Consider the following 18,210-nt stretch of genomic DNA (forward strand, 5'->3'; position numbering starts at 1 on the left):
GAGAATCTCATGTCATGGAACTGGAATATTGTCGACTGCATGGAGCCATGAAAATTAGAGGGCCCTGAGCCTCTAGAGCAGGGGTGTCCAACCTTTTGGCTTCCCTGGGCCACATTGGCCAAAAAAAATGTTTCTGGAGCCGCACAAACGCGCAAATGCTGCAGCAAGACAGAGGAGGGAGCCGGCAAGGTGGTAAACACCCGGGGGCAGCAGAGGAAAACACTTCATCACCCTCGACCGGGTCCACACAAAATACTTCACTGGGCCACATGCGGCCCTCGGGCTGCAGGTTGAGCACCCCTGCTCTAGAGGTTCTAGGTCTATTATCAGGCAGAGACTTGGGGCGATGGTCCATCTTGCAGTTCATGAGATCATCCAGGCCTTTACCAAATAATGCCCCTTAAAAGGAAGTTTGGCAAGAGTAGCTTTAGAGGTGGAATCACAGGTCCATTGTCTGATCCAGAGCATTCTACGACACATATAATTCCATACAGAGCATCAGCTACATAATTCACAACAGGCAAAAGTAGCCGAGGGGGAGGTTCATCTCCCTCACTCTCCAAAGTGTGCCGTCTGGACAGACAAGTACTTGAGAGAAAGGACGTTGCTGAGGCAGCTCTGACTCTGAAGCCACTGCCTCAAAAAGTCTCCTGAGAATTACATTCACTCAGTAGTCCTGCATATCCTTTAGCACCACACCGCCTTCGCTTGGAAGGGAGGTGTGCTTAGTAACCTGTGCAACCAAGGAAACCACTTTAGGCCGACTAAAAAGTTGCTGACACTCCTGTGCCATAAGATACAGCCTCGATATGGCTCTCGCTACTTTGAAAGACCCTTCAGGAAAAACCCAGTGCTCCGAAATCAAGATATTAATATCCAGATGCCAGGGAAATACCGAGGATTGAATCCTCATTCCACACATGATGGACGAGGAAGCTGAAGGAGCTGGCTGTGTGTCTAAATTCAATTCAAGACTCCGAAATGAGATTCAGTAAGGCAGCAGCCTTAAATAAACGCAGAATTGTGGGATTGTCCCCAGGTTTTAGAGGCAAAATAGGATCTAAGGTGCCAGTGTATGTTCCCTGGTCCTCTGCCATGGGAGAAGCATCCATAGACAATAAAGGAACAGTAAGATTATCATCCTCATCAGTATCCCCTGCAAACAAGTCTCCTGAGACCCAGACAGTGACAGACTCAGAAGCAGTTGTGCGTTGGAAGGCAATGCCTTGATGAGGCACAAGTCTGATGCGCAGGAGGAGCATGGCTCTCCTGAAAGGCTTTCCACAAGTAATTCATAAATTCTGAGAAAAAAGCTGTACCAGAGAGCAAGGAATAATAATAATAACAGTTTATATACCGCAGGACCGTGAAGTTCTATGCAGTTTACAATGATTAGAAATGTTACAGATTGAGTGAATAAACAAAGTTACAGATTAAATGAACAAACAAAGTACAGATTTAGCGACAGGTGGTTCTTGCGCTCGGTTGTTAAGGACTAAGATTGAATAGGTTGGTTTCCTAAGTATTTCAGGAATAGATGTGTTTTCAGGCATTTCCTGAATTCTCCATAGGTAGTAGGCACAAGCAATTGTTCAAGGTCTTTACCCCATAATGCTGCTTGATGTGCGAGAAGATGTTGGTGATGACTTTTAAATTTACAACCTCTAACCGGTGGAGAAACGAAGTTCAGGTGTGAGCTTCACTTGTGTCTGTTGGTTGAGAAAGAGAAAAGGTCTGTTATGTATTTAGGGGCTAAGTCATAAAGTACCTTGAAGCAAAAACAACCAAACTTGAATTTCACACATGCCTCCATCGGTAGCCAGTATAAAAGTCGATAGGAAGGTGTCACATGATCAAACTTCTTCAATCCACAAAGTAGTCTAACCGCTGTATTTTGAACCAGTTGCACTCGCCGCATGTATTTCTGGGGGAGTGCCAAGTAGGCGATGTTACAATAATCGAGTTGATGGCAGATAAAGGCCAAATGGCCCTTCCAGTCTGCCCATCCGCAGTAACCACTATCTCTTCCTTCAAGAGCTCTCCCTATAGGCTAAGGGGCTCATAATCGAAACAGAAATACGTCTAAAAACTGGCCTAAATCGGCACTTGGACGATCAGTAACACAAGTCGTCCAAGTGCCAATAATCAAACCGGGTTTTAGATGTATTTAAAAACAACCTAGGCCTTCACAGTGTTGCTGAACGACCAGAGTTAAAAGGGGCATTTTAGGAGGAGTGTCAATGGTGGGATTTGGGCGGGATGTGGGCCGTCCTAGACTTAGTCATGCTGCATGTATAACCGAAAGATTTACAATACTGCCTAGACGGAACTTGGACGTTGTGACTTAGGCCATCTAAAACCAGGTCTAAGTCCACAGGAGGTATCCAAAGTGACCAGGTAAGCACTGCAGACACAAAATACAGACCCCCACACACTGCCCCAGTGATCACTGATCCCCACCCCCATAAAAATCGTAATAACAACTTTACATATCTGCCTCCAGAACATCAGCACCTGGTAGCCTGACATAGGAAAGCCTAGTGGAGCTGCACAGAGGTGGCTTAAGTGGTCTTGAGGATGGGTTATTGAACCATGGAGAGGAGGACCCAGGCCAATAAGCAACTCTAATCACTGCATTCATGGTGAAAAATGTGCACCCCCCCCAAACCCTTTTGTACTGCCATATAAGTGGCTCCTGCAGCCATAAGGGCTATTGGGGTGGTAGATAGGTAGGCCTAGTATTTATTTATTTATTCAATTTTTTAGCCCGGGTTACAAAGTACATCCATAATAATCAAGACAGAACAGAGATGACATAATTTACATAAATTACATTATAGACATGACAATAATTTACAATATAGACATGACAATAAAGCATATACACTAAGTAGCATCTGGTGAGAGTAGGTGGCGTAGGTGCGTTGACTGAGTGTCATTTCTAGGTGAATGACTTTAAGGCGCTGGGTTTGTAAAGAGGAAGGTTTTCACAGTCTTTATGAACCTCCAAAGTCCATCTAGTGATCTAACAGATGGGGGAATGGTGTGCCAAAGTCTGGGTATGAAATGTGAGTAGGAGCGTTTGCGGGATGTTCTGGGGGTGTTTGGGGGGGGGCTCACCATTACCTATAAGGGAGCAGGTTCACAGCAGTGCCCTGTAAAGTACCCCAGGACTCTGGGTGTCCAGTCCATCACTTTTCTGGCCCCTCCCACGCCCAAAAGGTCTTTTTCTAGGCATTTGTGATTTGGACAAATTTTTGAACAAAAATGTGGTATAAAGATGGATGACTTAGCGGTTGGACATATTTTTTGAAAATGGACCTTTTCCCGTGTCTGACTTTGGGCAACTTGCGACTTAGGCCCAAAACAGACTTAGACGTTTCTTTTGATTATGCCCCTCCAAGGCTTTTTATACCTGCATTGTGAGGTTACATCTTCGGACCAGCTGGATTGCAGAGGTTGCGTCTTGTGGCTGGAGGTGAAGTCCTGGTGAGGAGTGGTGCTGTCCGGATGGCATTGAGGCCTGCATGTCCTGAAGTAGCCTGAAGTGGACTTTGGACAGTGACTTTAAAACCGATTATTTTATTTTACTTTCTTTAATTTTTACCTTTTGGTTTAGTTATGTTGTGTTAGCTTTTATTTGGGGGGGCATATTTTATATTTATATTATTTTGTATGTTTATATTCTATATTTATAGTTAGATTTTAGTTTAGTTTCTATATGGTTTGAGAGGGGCATAGGGTGAATGTGGTATCAGATTAGTACCACCATGTCAATTGCCCATGTAATTAGCTCATGATGTGTGGCACCATTGAAAAAGCTCAGATTTGACTGTTCCTGTCATTAGTAGCAGTATATAAGCGTGGATAAACAATTAATAATATGGGTGAAGTAATAAAAACAGCAGCTTGTCCCTAGTATTGAGTTTTAGCCTTCCCGAAGAATCTATGAATGAATCTATGACTGCTGGAGAAAAAGCTGTTTATTTCCAGTAAGCAATTTGTTGTTCTCTTTGGTTTACATGTAGTTGATAGTTAAACAGATTAAAGCTGTAAATACCTAGCGTTCAAGAAGGTATCTCTAGCAATCTGAACTGTGTTCAGGATTTACTAACAAAAAAGATTTCTTCTCTCCTATGTTACTGTGAAATGGTGTGTATTCAAGTGGCTGGAGACTTGAATATCGGAGCCAAAAGAATTGTCAGAATGGATTCTCTCTCCCACATGATTGGGCTAGAGACTCCATTCTGTGAATTCAAATAACAGATGAGGAAAAGCCATGTAAAAACAAATATGTCTTTAGTGACAGAGTTTCCATAGTGTGGGAAGGTGGCCATGTTAGTCCACTTTCCAAGGTAATATACAAAAATCAAACAAAAACCAAAGGAAATAAGGTGATACCTTTTTTTATTGGACTAACTCAATGCATTTTATGGTAACCCTTCTTCAGATTGACAAATATCAGTATATATAAGGAAAACATGAAAGCATTTCGGGGATGGGGCAGATCTTTGGTCAGTGTCAAAATACCTTATCATTTTGAACTCAAAGGTTTTACGTTCTCGGATTGTTTTAAAGTTCCCTTTTAACATTCTCACCTTTCCCCAATGTACTCAAGTTTGTCTGTAGTGTTAGTCTGTTGTTTACCCCTCTTTTAATGTTGTATACCAAACATTTCGATGTTGTATACCATATATTTTCAATGTTACTCGCTTAGTATGTAATAAGCGATTCATCAAATTTAAATAAACTTGAAACTTGAACTTGATAAAATCATCGGTGCAGTGGCCAGTTATTCCAAAGCGTTGTCCAACAGTGGTGACATCCTGGTTGGTGTTGCAATTCTTAATATGATATCTATGTATGTTGATTCTGGCATAAAAGTGCACAACTACAACTCCTGCTACAAAGCCTCCATCCCAGCTGAGGACTTCAGTTGCTTACAATACACCTTTTGGTGACTATAGAAATGATAAATAGAAGTACAGTGGTAAATACAGTGGTACCTTGGTTTACGAGCATAATTCATTCCAGAATCATGCTCGTAAACCAAAATACTCGTATATCAAAGCGAGTTTCCCCATAGGAAATAATGGAAACTCGCTTTGATACGTTCCCCCCCCCCGAGGCCAGCGGTGCTGCTCTATCCCCCCCCCCCCCCCCCGAGAACCGGCATTGCTCCCCCCGAAGGCCCCCCTGCGATCTGGCACCCTGCCCCCTGCCCGCCGCGATCTGAAGTCCCCTAGACCCACCCGAACCCGCTTCTTACTTTCTTCTCGGCCTCGGCACCGGCATGTCCTGTGCGTTGGTGCCGGTGCCCGAAGATTGGCCTCCTCTTCTTGCTGGGCCTTGAGCATCTTTGCATGCTCAAGGCCTGCGAGTTCACACTCTCTCCGAGATCTCCAAGAATCTCAGAGAGAGCATGAACTCATAAGCCTTAGAAACATAGAAAAAAGCAGCAGAAAAAGGCTATAGCCCACCAAGTCTGCCCATTCCAAGTATCCCCTCCCCTGAATTTACTCCCTTAAAGATCCCACGTGAGTATCCCATTTTCTCTTAAAATCCGTCACGCTGCTGGCCTTTATCACCTGGAGTGGGAGTCTGTTCCAATGATCCACTACTCTTTCGGTGAAGAAGTACTTCCTGGAGTCGCCATGAAACTTCCCTCCCCTGATTTTCAGCGGATGCCCTCTGGTGGTCAAGGGTCCCATGAGCCAGAAGATATCATCTTCTGACTCAATGTGTCCCGTGATGTACTTATATGTTTCAATCATATCTCCCCGTTCTCTTCTTTCCTCAAGTGAGTACAGCCGCAATTTTTTAAATCTTTCTTCATACGTGAGATCCTTGAGCCCCAAGACCATCCTGGTGGCCGTTCGCTGAACCGACTCGATCCTCAGCACGTCCTTTCGGTAGTGTGGTCTCCAAAACTGAACACAGTACTCCAAGTGAGGCCTCACCATGGCTCTGTACAACGGCATCATAACTTCAGGTCTCCTGCTGACGAAACCTCTGGGAATACACCCCATCATTTGTCTTGCCCTGGAGGAAGCCTTCTCCACTTGAATGGCAACCTTCATGTCCTCACTAATGATCACCCCTAGGTCGCGTTCCGCCGTGGTCCTAACCAAGGTCTCACCATTTAGTACATAAGTTCTACGCGGGTTTCTCTTACCCAGATGCATTATCTTGCATTTTTTAGCATTGAAGCCTAGCTGCCAAGTAGTTGACCATTGTTCCAGCAACAGTAGGTCGTGTGTCATATTATCAGGTAATAAGCTTTTGCCTACTATGTTGCAAAGTTTGGCGTCGTCGGCGAACAGTGATACCCTTCCTCTAAGTCCTTGCGTTCGGAGAAACTGAAGGGAGATAGGTTCAGAACAAATGCAAGGAAGTTTTTTTTCACCCAAAGGGTCGTGGATACTTGGAATGCGCTACCGGAGGAAGTGATCAGGCAGAGTACGGTACAAGGATTCAAACAGGGATTGGACGGATTCCTGAGGGATAGGGGGATCGTGGTGAGAGGTGCTGAGATGTAACACAGGTATAGAAAGCTAACCAGGTAATAAGTATAGAAATCCAACCAGGTCGTGCATGTGCAAGACCGGAGGGTTAGGACTTCGATGGGAAGATAGGACTCAATGGGAAACCAAGGTGGCAAGGGGGCCCCTTCTGGTGACTCAGACAGGCCGTGACCTGTTCGGGCCGCCGCGGGAGCGGACTGCTGGGCGGGATGGACCTATGGTCTGACCCGGCGGAGGCACTGCTTATGTTCTTATGTTCTTATATGTTCTTATCTCTTATGAATAAGTTAAATAGAATCGGGCCCAGGACCGAGCCCTGCGGCACTCCACTGATCACGTCCGATGCTTCGGATGGGGTACCGTTCACCACCACCTTCTGAAGTCTACCGCTCAGCCAATCCCCAACCCATGTAGTTAGAGTGTCTCCTAATCCTATCGATTTCAGCTTGTTCAGTAATCTTCGATGAGGGACGCTATCAAATGCTTTACTGAAGTCCAAATATACCACGTCCAGTGACTCTCCGGCGTCCAGTTGTCTAGTAACCCAGTCAAAAAAGCTAATCAGATTAGATTGGCAGGATCTGCCCTGGGTGAACCCGTGTTGGTGTGGATCACGCAGTTTTTCTTCGTCTAGGATTGTGTCAAGATTCTGTTTGATCAGTGTTTCCATGAGTTTACACACTATAGACGTGAGACTCACTGGTCTGTAGTTTGCTGTCTCTGTCCTGCAGCCCTTTTTGTGGAGTGGGATTACGTTGGCGGTTTTCCAGTCCAAGGGGACCCTTCCTGTGCTTAGGGAAAGATTGAAAAAAACAGATAATGGTTCTGCTAGGACTTCCCTTAACTCCCTGAGCATTCTGGGGTGTAGGTTATCCGGTCCCATGGCTTTGTTTACCTTGAGTCTTGATAGCTCGTTGATGGGATAGACATGTGGGATCTATCCGCAAAGATAGATAGCGAGGATCACTGGAGTGGGCAGACTTGATGGGCCGTGGCCCTTATCTGCCGTCTATTTCTATGTTTCTATGTTTCTATAGACGCTACTGGGCGTAAATTCAAAATCTTGAAACGGGTCTTTCTGGTTATCTCCCGTCTGCAGCTGTAGACCAGCTCCCGGCGCTTCGCGGGTGAACACTGAACAGAAGTATTTGTTTAGTAGTTCCGCCTTCTCAGAATCTGATTCCGCAAAGTTACCGTCCGATTGCTTCAGGCGTACTATCCCATCTTTGTTTCTTTTCCTGTCACTAATATAGCTGAAGAAAGATTTATCCCCTTTCTTAATTTTCCGTGCTAGCTCTTCCTCCATTCGGAGTTTGGCTTCTCTGACTGCTGTTTTGACAGCTTTAGATCTGTCTAGATAGTCCTCTTTCGCCCCATCTCTGCCTAAATGTTTGTAGGTGATAAATGCGTCTTTTTTCTGTTTAACTAGGTCTGAAATTTCTTTACTGAACCATTGGGGTCTTTGGTTTCTCCTGCGTTTACTTACTGTCTTTACGTATCGGTCTGTTGCTTCGTGTAGGATGGACTTCAGAGACGGCCACATATCCTCCACATTATCAGATATTGCTTGTTTATGTAGCTCCTGATGGACAAAATCTCCCATGCGGTTGAAGTCTGTGCCTCTAAAGTTGAGAACCCTTGTTGCTGTGTTTGTCTTAGGGAAACCTTTCTTGAGGTTGAGCCATACCATATTATGGTGGCTGGAGGCCAGTGTGTCTCCTACTGTGACTTCCGTGGCGCTATCTCCGTTGGTGAGAACTAGGTCTAGTAACGCCTGGTCCCTGGTGGGCTCCAATACCAATTGCTTGAGACGTGCACCCTTTATGGAGGTTAATATTCTTTTGCTGCTACCCGTAGTCGCGGAGAGTGTGTTCCAATCTGCATCTGGCATGTTGAAGTCTCCTAGCATTACTGTGTCCCCGCGCAGTGTGATGTTCTCTATGTCCTCAATTAATTCCATGTCTTTGTCCTCCTGTTGCCTGGGAGGTCTATATATCACCCCAAGCCTTGAGAATACGCAGATGGCTCAAGGCCCAGCAAGAAGAGGAAGCCAATCTTCGGGCACTGGCACCAATGCACAGGACATGCCGGTGCCGAGGCTGAGAAGAAAGTAAGAAGCGGGTTCGGATGGGTCTGGGGGGCTTCAGATCGCAGCTGGGGGGTGCCGGATCACGACGGGGGGTGGGGTGCCAGTTCGCGGGGGAGGGGGGGCGCTCATAAATCGAGGCACGCTCAGTTTCCGAGGCGCCGATTTTGAGAATGTTTTGCTCGTCTTGCAAAACACTTGCAAACCGGTGCACTCGTAAACCAAGGTACCACTGTATTGCGCGAGAGCCCTATTACTAGGTGAAAGCTTCCCTTAACCCTCCTCCCTGCTCTTAGTACCTACCATCTGGCAAACTATTTTCTGTGCATTGTGTGATGAAAAAGGCTCCAGTACTCTTGGTGAACTCATGTCATGCCAACTCTCACAGCATTTCCCAGCACACCCTCCCACAGTAAGCTCTCTCACCTGCATCATGAGATGCTAGCGCTCTCAGCATTTTGCCCGCACTTCTACGGATTTGCTTCTCCTCATTACACAGCATCTTCATCAGCAAATCCAGGGCTCCCGTCTCTCTGAACACGCCAGCCAATGATCCTATACTGGCATAGGCACTCAGCACATGGATAGTGTTCAGGATGGATGATTCAGGAGCACTCCTCTGGGTCATCTGCTTGGTAGCACGCTGCACCAAGGTCCGGACATCATTCTTCAAGTCCTGCAGTGCTTCTTGCTCAAGGGGCATATGTGGAGGGAAGGCACTGGTAGTAGCTTCCTCATTCACCTGCTGACCTTCCTGTTTTCGCTTGCCCAACAGCGTTGGACAGTTAGCATAAACCTCTTCAGCCGACATCCACATCAAGATATGTTCTGCTTTGTTCTCTATGGATGCAGCAGTGCCGTTGCTTCCCACATTTTCATCCAGGTTGCAGATGCTCCAGCGAATCAGATATTCAGAATGACCTTCATGGGTGCAGCGCTGGCGGATCAGCTCCTCAGGGTACGCCTGCAGTTGTGGTCCTAAGTGAACTACCAGGTTCCCATTCCTCCTCTCTCCTGCCATTACTGAGGTACCTAACAAAACAAGAGAGAGAACAGACAGATAAGACACCATCCACAGGTACTTACAGTAACAGGTGTTATCCAGGGACAGCAGGCAGATATTCTCAACATATGGGTGAAGTCAACCACAGAGCCCCGAAGCGGACAGCTTGACAAACAAACTTGCTTGAAGAACTTTTAGACAGTTTGCGACTGCCACACCGCGCATGCGCAAATGCCTTTCCGCCCGACATAGGGCGTGCGTCTCCTCAGTTCAGACAGCTAGCTAAGAAGCCAACCAGGGGAGGTGGGTAGATTGTGAGAATATCTGCCTGCTGTCCCTGGATAACAACTGCTATGGTAAGTAACTATGCTTTATCCCAGGACAAGCAGGCAGCATATTCTCAAAATATGGGTGACCTCCAAGCTAACTAGAATGGGATGGTGGGAGTGTTGGCAATTCAGGAGAATAAATTTTGTAAAACTGCCTGACCAAAGTGGCCATCCTGTCTGGAGAAAGAATCCAGACAGTGAGAGGTGAAGGTATGAACCGAGGACCAATTAGCAGCTTTGCAGATTTCCTCAAAAGGAGTAGATCTAAGAAAGCTACAGATAATAATAATAAACAACTTTATTTTTGTATACCGCCATGGCTCCTACTTTATGGGCTGTGACTCGACCCTCTAGATGCAGTCCAGCCTGAGCATAGCAGAATGATATGGAAGCAGCCAACCAGTTGGAGATGGTTCGTTTAGACATTGGATGTCCCAACCTGTTTGTATCAAAGGAGACAGAAAGTTGAGGAGAAGATCTATGTGGCTTAGTCCTTTACAAGTAGAAAGCCAAAGAATGCTTGCAGTCCAGAGTATGAAGAGCTGTTTCTCCCAGGTGAGAATGAGGCTATGGAAAAAACACTGGACGTACAATGGATTGATTGAGATGAAATTCTGAAACAACTTTTGGTACGAATTTAGGATGAGTACAGAGGACCACCTTGTCATGATGGAATACTGTGAAAGGAGGGTCCGCTACTAAATCTTGAAGCTCACTAACTCTGCGAGCAGACGTGAGAGCAAGGAGAAAAACCATTTTCCAAGTGAGATAATTGAGATGAGCCGCAGCAAGAACCACATTGAGATCCCAAACCACTGGAGGTGGTTTGAGAGAGGTGGTTTGACACTGAAAAGTCCTTTCATAAATCAAGTAGAAAACCTAGTACATTTCTGGTTGTAACATTGTCTAGTGGTAGGTTTTCTGGAAGTTTCTAAATGTCTGCTACTGATTGAGAAAACTGTAGGATGGCAGTTACGTTGAAAGGTGTCAGGTGCAGAGACTGCAGGTTGGGATGAAGCAGAGACCCCTGACTCTGTGTAAGCAGAAACACAAAAACTGATAGAAGTAGTGGCTTCCTGCTGCTGAGTTGAAGTAGAAGGGAGAACCACGGTTGTCTGGGCCACCGAGGAGCTATCAAAATAATGATGGCATGTTCACGTTTGAGTTTGACGAGTATCTTGAGAATTAGAGGGAATGGAGGAAACGCATACAGAAATTTGTTCGTTCATTCCAGAAGAAAGGCAAATACCTCCAGGTGGTGAGGAGAGTATATTCTGGAGCAAAACTGAGGCAGCTTGTTGTTGTGGGGAGACGCAAAGAGATCTCTTTTTTTTTTTTTTCAAAAATCTTTATTCATTTTCATTTCTTACATCAAGTGTATAATAAAATATCAATTAGATCATACAAATCACTTGAAAATCTAATCAAACATCAGCATAAATATATAAATAAAAACCTCTCCCCCTCCCATCCCTTCCAACAATAGTATTAAATTCATTCAATATTACATATATTATAAACAAAAATAGGAAAAATTATAACTCTAAATACCCTCCCTCCCTTCTAACTATGTTCTGTTATGTAAGAAGGTGTCTAATCATTACAAAATGCTATCAATGGCCCCCAAATCTTCTTAAAATTATTATAATTCTCCTTTTGTAAAGCAATTATTCTTTCCATTTTATATATATGGCATAGTGAGTTCCACCAAAAGGTGTAATTGAGTCTGGTATAATCTTTCCAGTTTCTAGTAATATGCTGAATGGCAACTCCTGTCATTATTAATAGCAATTTATTATTATTTGCTGAAATTTGGCTTCTTAATCTCATAGAAGTACCAAATAAAACTGTATCATTTGAGGAGTTCCCCACTGAGAAAAAATGTGATGGAGAGGCGACAAATTGAGTGTCCATTCATGAGGCTGTAGAAGACGACTCGATTTGTCCGCCAGAAAGTTTTTTTCTCCTTAAATGTAGACCGCTATCAGAAAGATGTGAAAAATTGCCCAATTCCAAACCTTCTGAGTTTCCTTGCAAAGGGGAAGGGTTCCTGTTCCTCCCTGCTTGCTGACATAGTACATGGTTACTTAATTGTCTCTACAAATGAGAACTACTTGATTGTGAAGAAGATGCTGTAAAGCTATGAGAGCATTGAAAATCGCTCTGAGTTCCAATAGATTTATGTGACTCAGACGATCTGTGCTGGACCAATGCCCTTGATTACGGAAACTATTAAAGTTTTACTTCAAGACCATTGAGATGAGCCTCCCAAGCGTAGGTCGAGGAATCTGTCGTGAGGACCTTCTGATGAGGGGGCGTTTGAAACAGTAAACCTCTGGAGAAATTGGAAGAACTAAAGAGGACTGCAAAGAATTACAAAGGGACCTGAACAAACTAGGGGAGTGGGCGACGAGATGGCAGATGAAGTTCAATGTAGAGAAATGTAAAGTATTGCATGTAGGAAGCAGAAACCCGAGGTACAGATATACGATGGGAGGGATGTTATTGAGTGAGAGTACCCAAAAAAAGGACTTGGGGGTAATTGTGGACAAAAAAATGAAGCCGACAGCACAGTGCCCAGTGGCCGCTAAGAGAGCGAATAGAATGCTAGGTATAATCAAGAAGGGTATTACAACCAGAACGAAAGAAGTTATCCTGCTGTTGTATCGGGCGATGGTGCGTCCGCATCTGGAGTACTGCATCCAATACTGGTCGCCTTACCTTAAGAAGGATATGGCGATACTCGAGAGGGTTCAGAGGAGAGCGACACGCTTGATAAAAGGTATGGAGAACCTTTCATACACTGAGAGACTGGAGAAACTGGGGCTCTTTTCCCTGGAGAAGAGGAGAATTAGAGGGGATATGATAGAGACTTACAAGATCATGAAGGGCATAGAGAAAGAAGAGAGGGACAGATTCTTCAAACTTTCAAAAACTACAAGAACGAGAGGGCATTCGGAAAAGTTGAAAGGGGACAGATTCAAAATCAATGCTAGGAAGTTTTTCTTCACCCAACGGGTGGTGGACACTTGTAATGCGCTTCCAGAGGGCGTGATAGGACAGAGTACGGTATTAGGGTTTAAGAAGGGATTGGACAATTTTCTGAAGGAAAGGGGATACAGGGGTATAGATAGAAGACTACTACACAGGTCCTGGACCTGTTGGGCCACCGCGTGAGCAGACTGCTGGGCACGATGGACCTCTGGTCTGATCCAGTAGAGGCACTTCTTATGTTCTTAAAGCATTCACAAGTGGAGAGACTGTTTGAATGAAGGAGTCACTGCAATGTGCTGAAAGAGAGGATCAGAAGCTTGCGCCCATTGAGAAGCCAGGATCCAATGAGGAATTCTGAGGTGAAGTCTGGCAAAAGGAGTCACGTGAACTGTAGAGGCCATGTGACCTCACTGAGAGTGAAGTGAGGGGCAACACTTTGTGCAAAGTTGTATGAGAGTATTCTGACGTTGTTGAGGAAGGAATGCTCTGAGTTGCACAGTGTCCAGTACAGCTTCAATGAACTGTAGAGTTTGAGAGGGCTGTAGTTGGGATTTTGGAAAGTTTATTTCGAACCCCAAACTTTGGAGAACCCAAATAGTCCATTGGGTCGCTACAATAACCCCTTGAGATGTTGAATCTTTGATGAGCCAGTCATCCAAGTACAGGAAAACCTGAAGACCATGGCTGCGCAGAGCTGCTGCTACTACGACAAGGCACTTGGTGAAAACTCTGGGAGATGATGCCAGGCCGAAAGGTAGCACTCTGTATTGAAAATGATGATTTCCCACCCGAAATCTGAGAAACTTGTGGAAGGCTGGATGAATGTGAATGTAAGCCTCTTTGAGATCCAGAGAGCATAACCAATCGTGATCCAGAAGGGGATTTTTATCTGACAAGAAATTTGTTGAGAGCTCTGAGGTCCAATAAAAGTCGTAGATCTACCGATTTCTTTGGGACAAGAAAGTAACGGGAGTAAAACCCCGTGCTCTGCTGTTCCAGAGGAACTTCCTCGATGGTGCGGAGATGAAGTAAAGCTTGATCTTCCTGAAGAAGGGTGAGCTGTGACGAATTGGAAGGACACTCTCTTGGGGGGAGATCTGGTGGAACCTGAAAAAATTGAAGAGAGTAACCCTCCCTGATTATTGTGAGGACCCAGAGGTCAGATGTAATTAGTTCCCATCGTTGATAAAAATGATGGAAACGACCTCCGATGGGAAAAGGGGAAGACAGAGGCAGAAAGATTGATGTTATGCTCTGTGTTAGATGGTCAAAAAGGCTGAGTGGACTTGGGCGCAGCAGGAGCCTGAGGTTTACGCTGCTGCTGTTGTTGTTGCTGTTGTTTCTTAAGAGGCAGCCTTGAATAAGCTGCTGACCTCTGAAAATAACGCCTCTGATAAGAAGGAGGAGGCCTATAACTCTTCGGCTTAACTATAGAGGCAAACGATTTCTCATGCTCAGACAAACGCTTTCTGGCTGCCTCAATGGAGTCATCAAACAGCTCATTTTCCTGACATGGAATGTTGGCCAGTTGATCTTGCAGGTTTGGATCCATGTCCACAGTGTGTAACCAGGCTAGATGATGCATAGCCACCGAGAACACAGTGACCCTGGAGGACATTTCAAAAGCATTATATGCAACCTGAACCACATGCATGCAAAGTTGACCTAGAATAGAATGCATATGCTGAAACTCTGGTAGCCGATGTTTTGGGAGATACTTGAAGAAATTAGGCATAGCGTTGACCCAATGCTTGAGACAGGATGTGAAAACAAAATTATAGCTTAAAATCTGATTTGTCATCATAGAATTTTGATACAGATGACGGCCAAACTTGTCCATGGTTCTTCCCTCTCGGCCAGGAGGGATTGTGGCATAAACTTTGGCAGGATTGGATCGTTTTAAAGAAGACTCCACGAGAAGAGATTGATGGGACAGTTGAAACTTTTCAAATCCTTTACAATAAACCATCTTATAATGGGATTCTAGCTTTGCTGGCACCGCAGGAATAGAGTATGGGGTATCCAGATTTCTCTTAAAAGTCTGACAAAGAATGCCGTTCATGGATAATTTGAGAGAATCCCTAGGAGGATTAGGCATACCCAGCTCTTCCAAATACTCCTTAGAGTATTTCGAATCAGATTCCAAGGCAATGTTGAGATCTTTACTTATCTGACATAGGAACTTAGTAAAGGACCCCGGATCAGAAGAGGGATGACCCTGTTGAGGTGAAGGTGAACGAGAGCCCCTCGAAGTTCCCCTTAAGGCAGAGAAAGAAGGTGAAGCCTCTCTGGAATATTGGTAGCGAAGATCTGAATCCATAGACAAAGATGTGGAAGAAAGTCCACTCCTGGAATGAGGGGAAGCAGAATGCAAATACTGTTCAAATTGTATCTGTTTCAAACAGGTCTGGGGACTAGCACCTTCCTACCTGCTACCACACTTCACGCTACAGAATCCCACACGAACAACCAGAAACAGAAACATCTTTATATACCCAAAGATCATAGGCTGCAAATACAAATCCTTTCTGGACAGAACCTTCATGTTCCAAGCAAGCAGACAGCAATCCTGGCTGGGAAACCACATAAATAGAGCCAGGCAGACCTATGGCGCATTCCAAAAATCAATTAAAACCGTTCTATTTGACAAATTCATAGCCTAAACAGATGACCCTCACTCACTATGATATTTCCCCTTTGCAAACCTGATGTAATTTATCATGTAACTACTATTTCTTATGTAACTTTTCTCTTCTTGCATTCTGTAATTCACTGATTGTCCAGCCTTCTTTCGGTGTGAACTGCCTAGAAGTCATTTGACTATGGCGGTATAGAAAAATAAAGTTATTATTATATTATTTTGAGGAACAAGCCGGTGAAGAAAATCTTGCAGGAGAAGAACTCGACTGGTGAGAATCCTGTGGCTGCCGAATATGAGGTTCCACAATAGATTTCCTCGACAAGGAGTTGGTGACCTCAAAGAGTTTTGATGCCTCGATGAACGAGGTCTGCTTCGAGAAGAACACCTAGATGAATGCCTCGACAGATGGTGTGGAGATGAACTATGACTCGAAGAACGGGGCATTGATTGAGTCGAATCCAGCCTCGAAGAGGAATGTTGAGGTGTCCTTGCCCTGTGCCTCGAAGAAGGCAATGCCTTATGTTGTGAGGTAGGACTGGAAGTTGAAGATCGAGGTTGAGACACTTGCAAGGACTCGGCTCCTTGTATATATTGTTCAGATTGACCTCAAGGCACTCTCAAGGACTCAACTCCTTGTAATACTCCTCAGTGCTCAGGCTGGATTGCAGGAAGCAGGGTCGAGGCAGGAGTCAATTTGGCAAGCAAATTACCAAACTCTTGATGCATAATAGTTTCCAACATATTCTGCAAAGCCAGTACCAAGACCACTAGAGCTGGTACAATTGGTGTGGCTATAGACTCTGAGGAAGACAACTTTGAAGAAGAGTACTTCCTCGATTTTGAGACCCGCTTTTTTGAAAGCCTCGAAGCAACTGGTCTGACCAAGGTTGCTGTTGGAATGGGCTGTGACTCCTTAAGGAGTGGCTTAGCAAACTGACCTGATGGAGACACTGATGATACATAAGAACATAAGCAATGCCTCTGCTGGATCAGACCTGAGGTCCATCATGCCCAGCAGCCCACTCACGCAGCGGCCCAACAGGTCCAGGACCTGTGCAGTGATCCTCTATTTATACACTTCTATCCCCCTTTCCAGCAGGATATTGTCCAATCCTTTCTTAAACCCCAATACCGTACTCTGCCCTATTACATCCTCTGGAAGCGCATTCCAGGTGTCCACCACACGCTGGGTAAAGAAGAACTTCCTAGCATTTGTTTTGAATCTGTCCCCTCCGGAGATGATTTTGCAGATTTCCCCAAGGATGAGGACTTCCCCATCGAGAAAGGCTTTAGTGAGGTCGAGGTTGAAGCTTTAAACCCCACAGAAGATTTCGACACAATCGAGGTCGCAATTGGGGTCGAGGATTTGGCTGGAGGAAGATCCATGGCCCTGAAATTTTTTTCAATTTGAACACGACGTCCCGATTTTGAAGTGTAGCAAAGCAGGCGCATGACTCTGGACGATGGTCAGGTCCTAAACACTGAACACACCACTTATGTGGATCAGTGATAGAGATTGCGCGTTGACACCAGCTACACTTCTTGAACCCCGTGACCGGCCAGGACATGGAATGAAAACCAGCAGCGGCCAAATCGAAGCCTGCATGCTGAAGCCGCGGAGTAGGCCCCGCCATGACACGACGAAAAAAAAACAAATTCCCTTTTTTTAAAATAAAAAAAAACAGGGGGGTGTGTGGCTTGAGCACGCATGAGTACGGTTGGATAGAGAGTGAGCTCCTCAAGTAAGACCGTGAAAGTGATCAAAAGTCAAATAAATTTTTTTTTTTTCAGCTCAAAGTGATTGCGGTCGGTGAAGGGAGGGCTATGGCATCTGGGAAACAAAATAAGTGTGATTCGGCATTCGCGTCAACAAGTAGTGTGAAGAGGGCAAAGACGGAGCCTGAGATGCCATTAAAAGCAATGGCTAAAACTGGTGAAGTGGATATTGGAAAAGAACTAAAAGCTATTAAAGAAATTGTGACTGACACGGCAAAAAAGGTTAATGCTATTACAGAAGAAATGTCTGAAATTAATAAAAGGCTGGAGCAAATAGAAGTTAAATCGGCGAATATAGATCTGAGGCTGGAAGCAGTGGCAGCAAGGAAAACGGTGGAACAAAAGCAAATTGACTTTCTTACCCGAGAGCTGGAGGACCTTTCTAACCATGAAAGACGGTGTAATTTGCGGGTCTTAGGTCTTCCGGAAGGGGTGGAGAAAGGGAGCCCTATTTCCTTTTTAGAAAATTTGCTGATCAAAATTCTGCCTGTTAAATCAAAGTTTCCGATCGAAATAGAGAGAGCACATAGAATACCTGCTAAGAGGGATGAGAAACAAAAAGGTCCTCGTCCCTTAATCTTCAAGCTCCTCATGTATCAGCAGGTTTTGGAAATTATTCAACTGGCCAAACAGAACAGGAACTTAAAGTGCCAAGATGCTAGGATCCATATAGTTCCAGATTTTGCCAGGAGTACTGCTATCAGAAGGAAGGCTTTCTTGGAATTCAGACCCCAATTAAGAGCTATGGGGGCTAAGTATGGATTGCTCTATCCGGCGTTAATGAAAGTTACTATGGACAATAAAACTACAACCTTTGATATCCCGGAGCAATTATGCGAGTTTATAAACAGGCATGA

At 44.9% G+C, this 18,210-nt stretch overlaps 1 protein-coding gene across 1 annotated transcript in view; it reads right to left on the reverse strand.

Annotated features, from left to right (window-relative positions):
- Positions 1-18,210, reverse strand: part of CUL9 (cullin 9) — a 535,945-nt gene that overhangs the window by 428,978 nt on the left and 88,757 nt on the right. Inside the window, exon 5 of the mRNA XM_033937681.1 lies at positions 9,037-9,642. Within this exon, the coding sequence (XP_033793572.1) occupies positions 9,037-9,631 (595 nt within the window). The 5' untranslated portion in view covers positions 9,632-9,642. The remainder of the gene's footprint in view (positions 1-9,036; positions 9,643-18,210) is intronic.

The sequence above is a fragment of the Geotrypetes seraphini genome, chromosome 3, assembly GCF_902459505.1.
Source record: "Geotrypetes seraphini chromosome 3, aGeoSer1.1, whole genome shotgun sequence".
Taxonomy (NCBI): domain Eukaryota; kingdom Metazoa; phylum Chordata; class Amphibia; order Gymnophiona; family Dermophiidae; genus Geotrypetes; species Geotrypetes seraphini.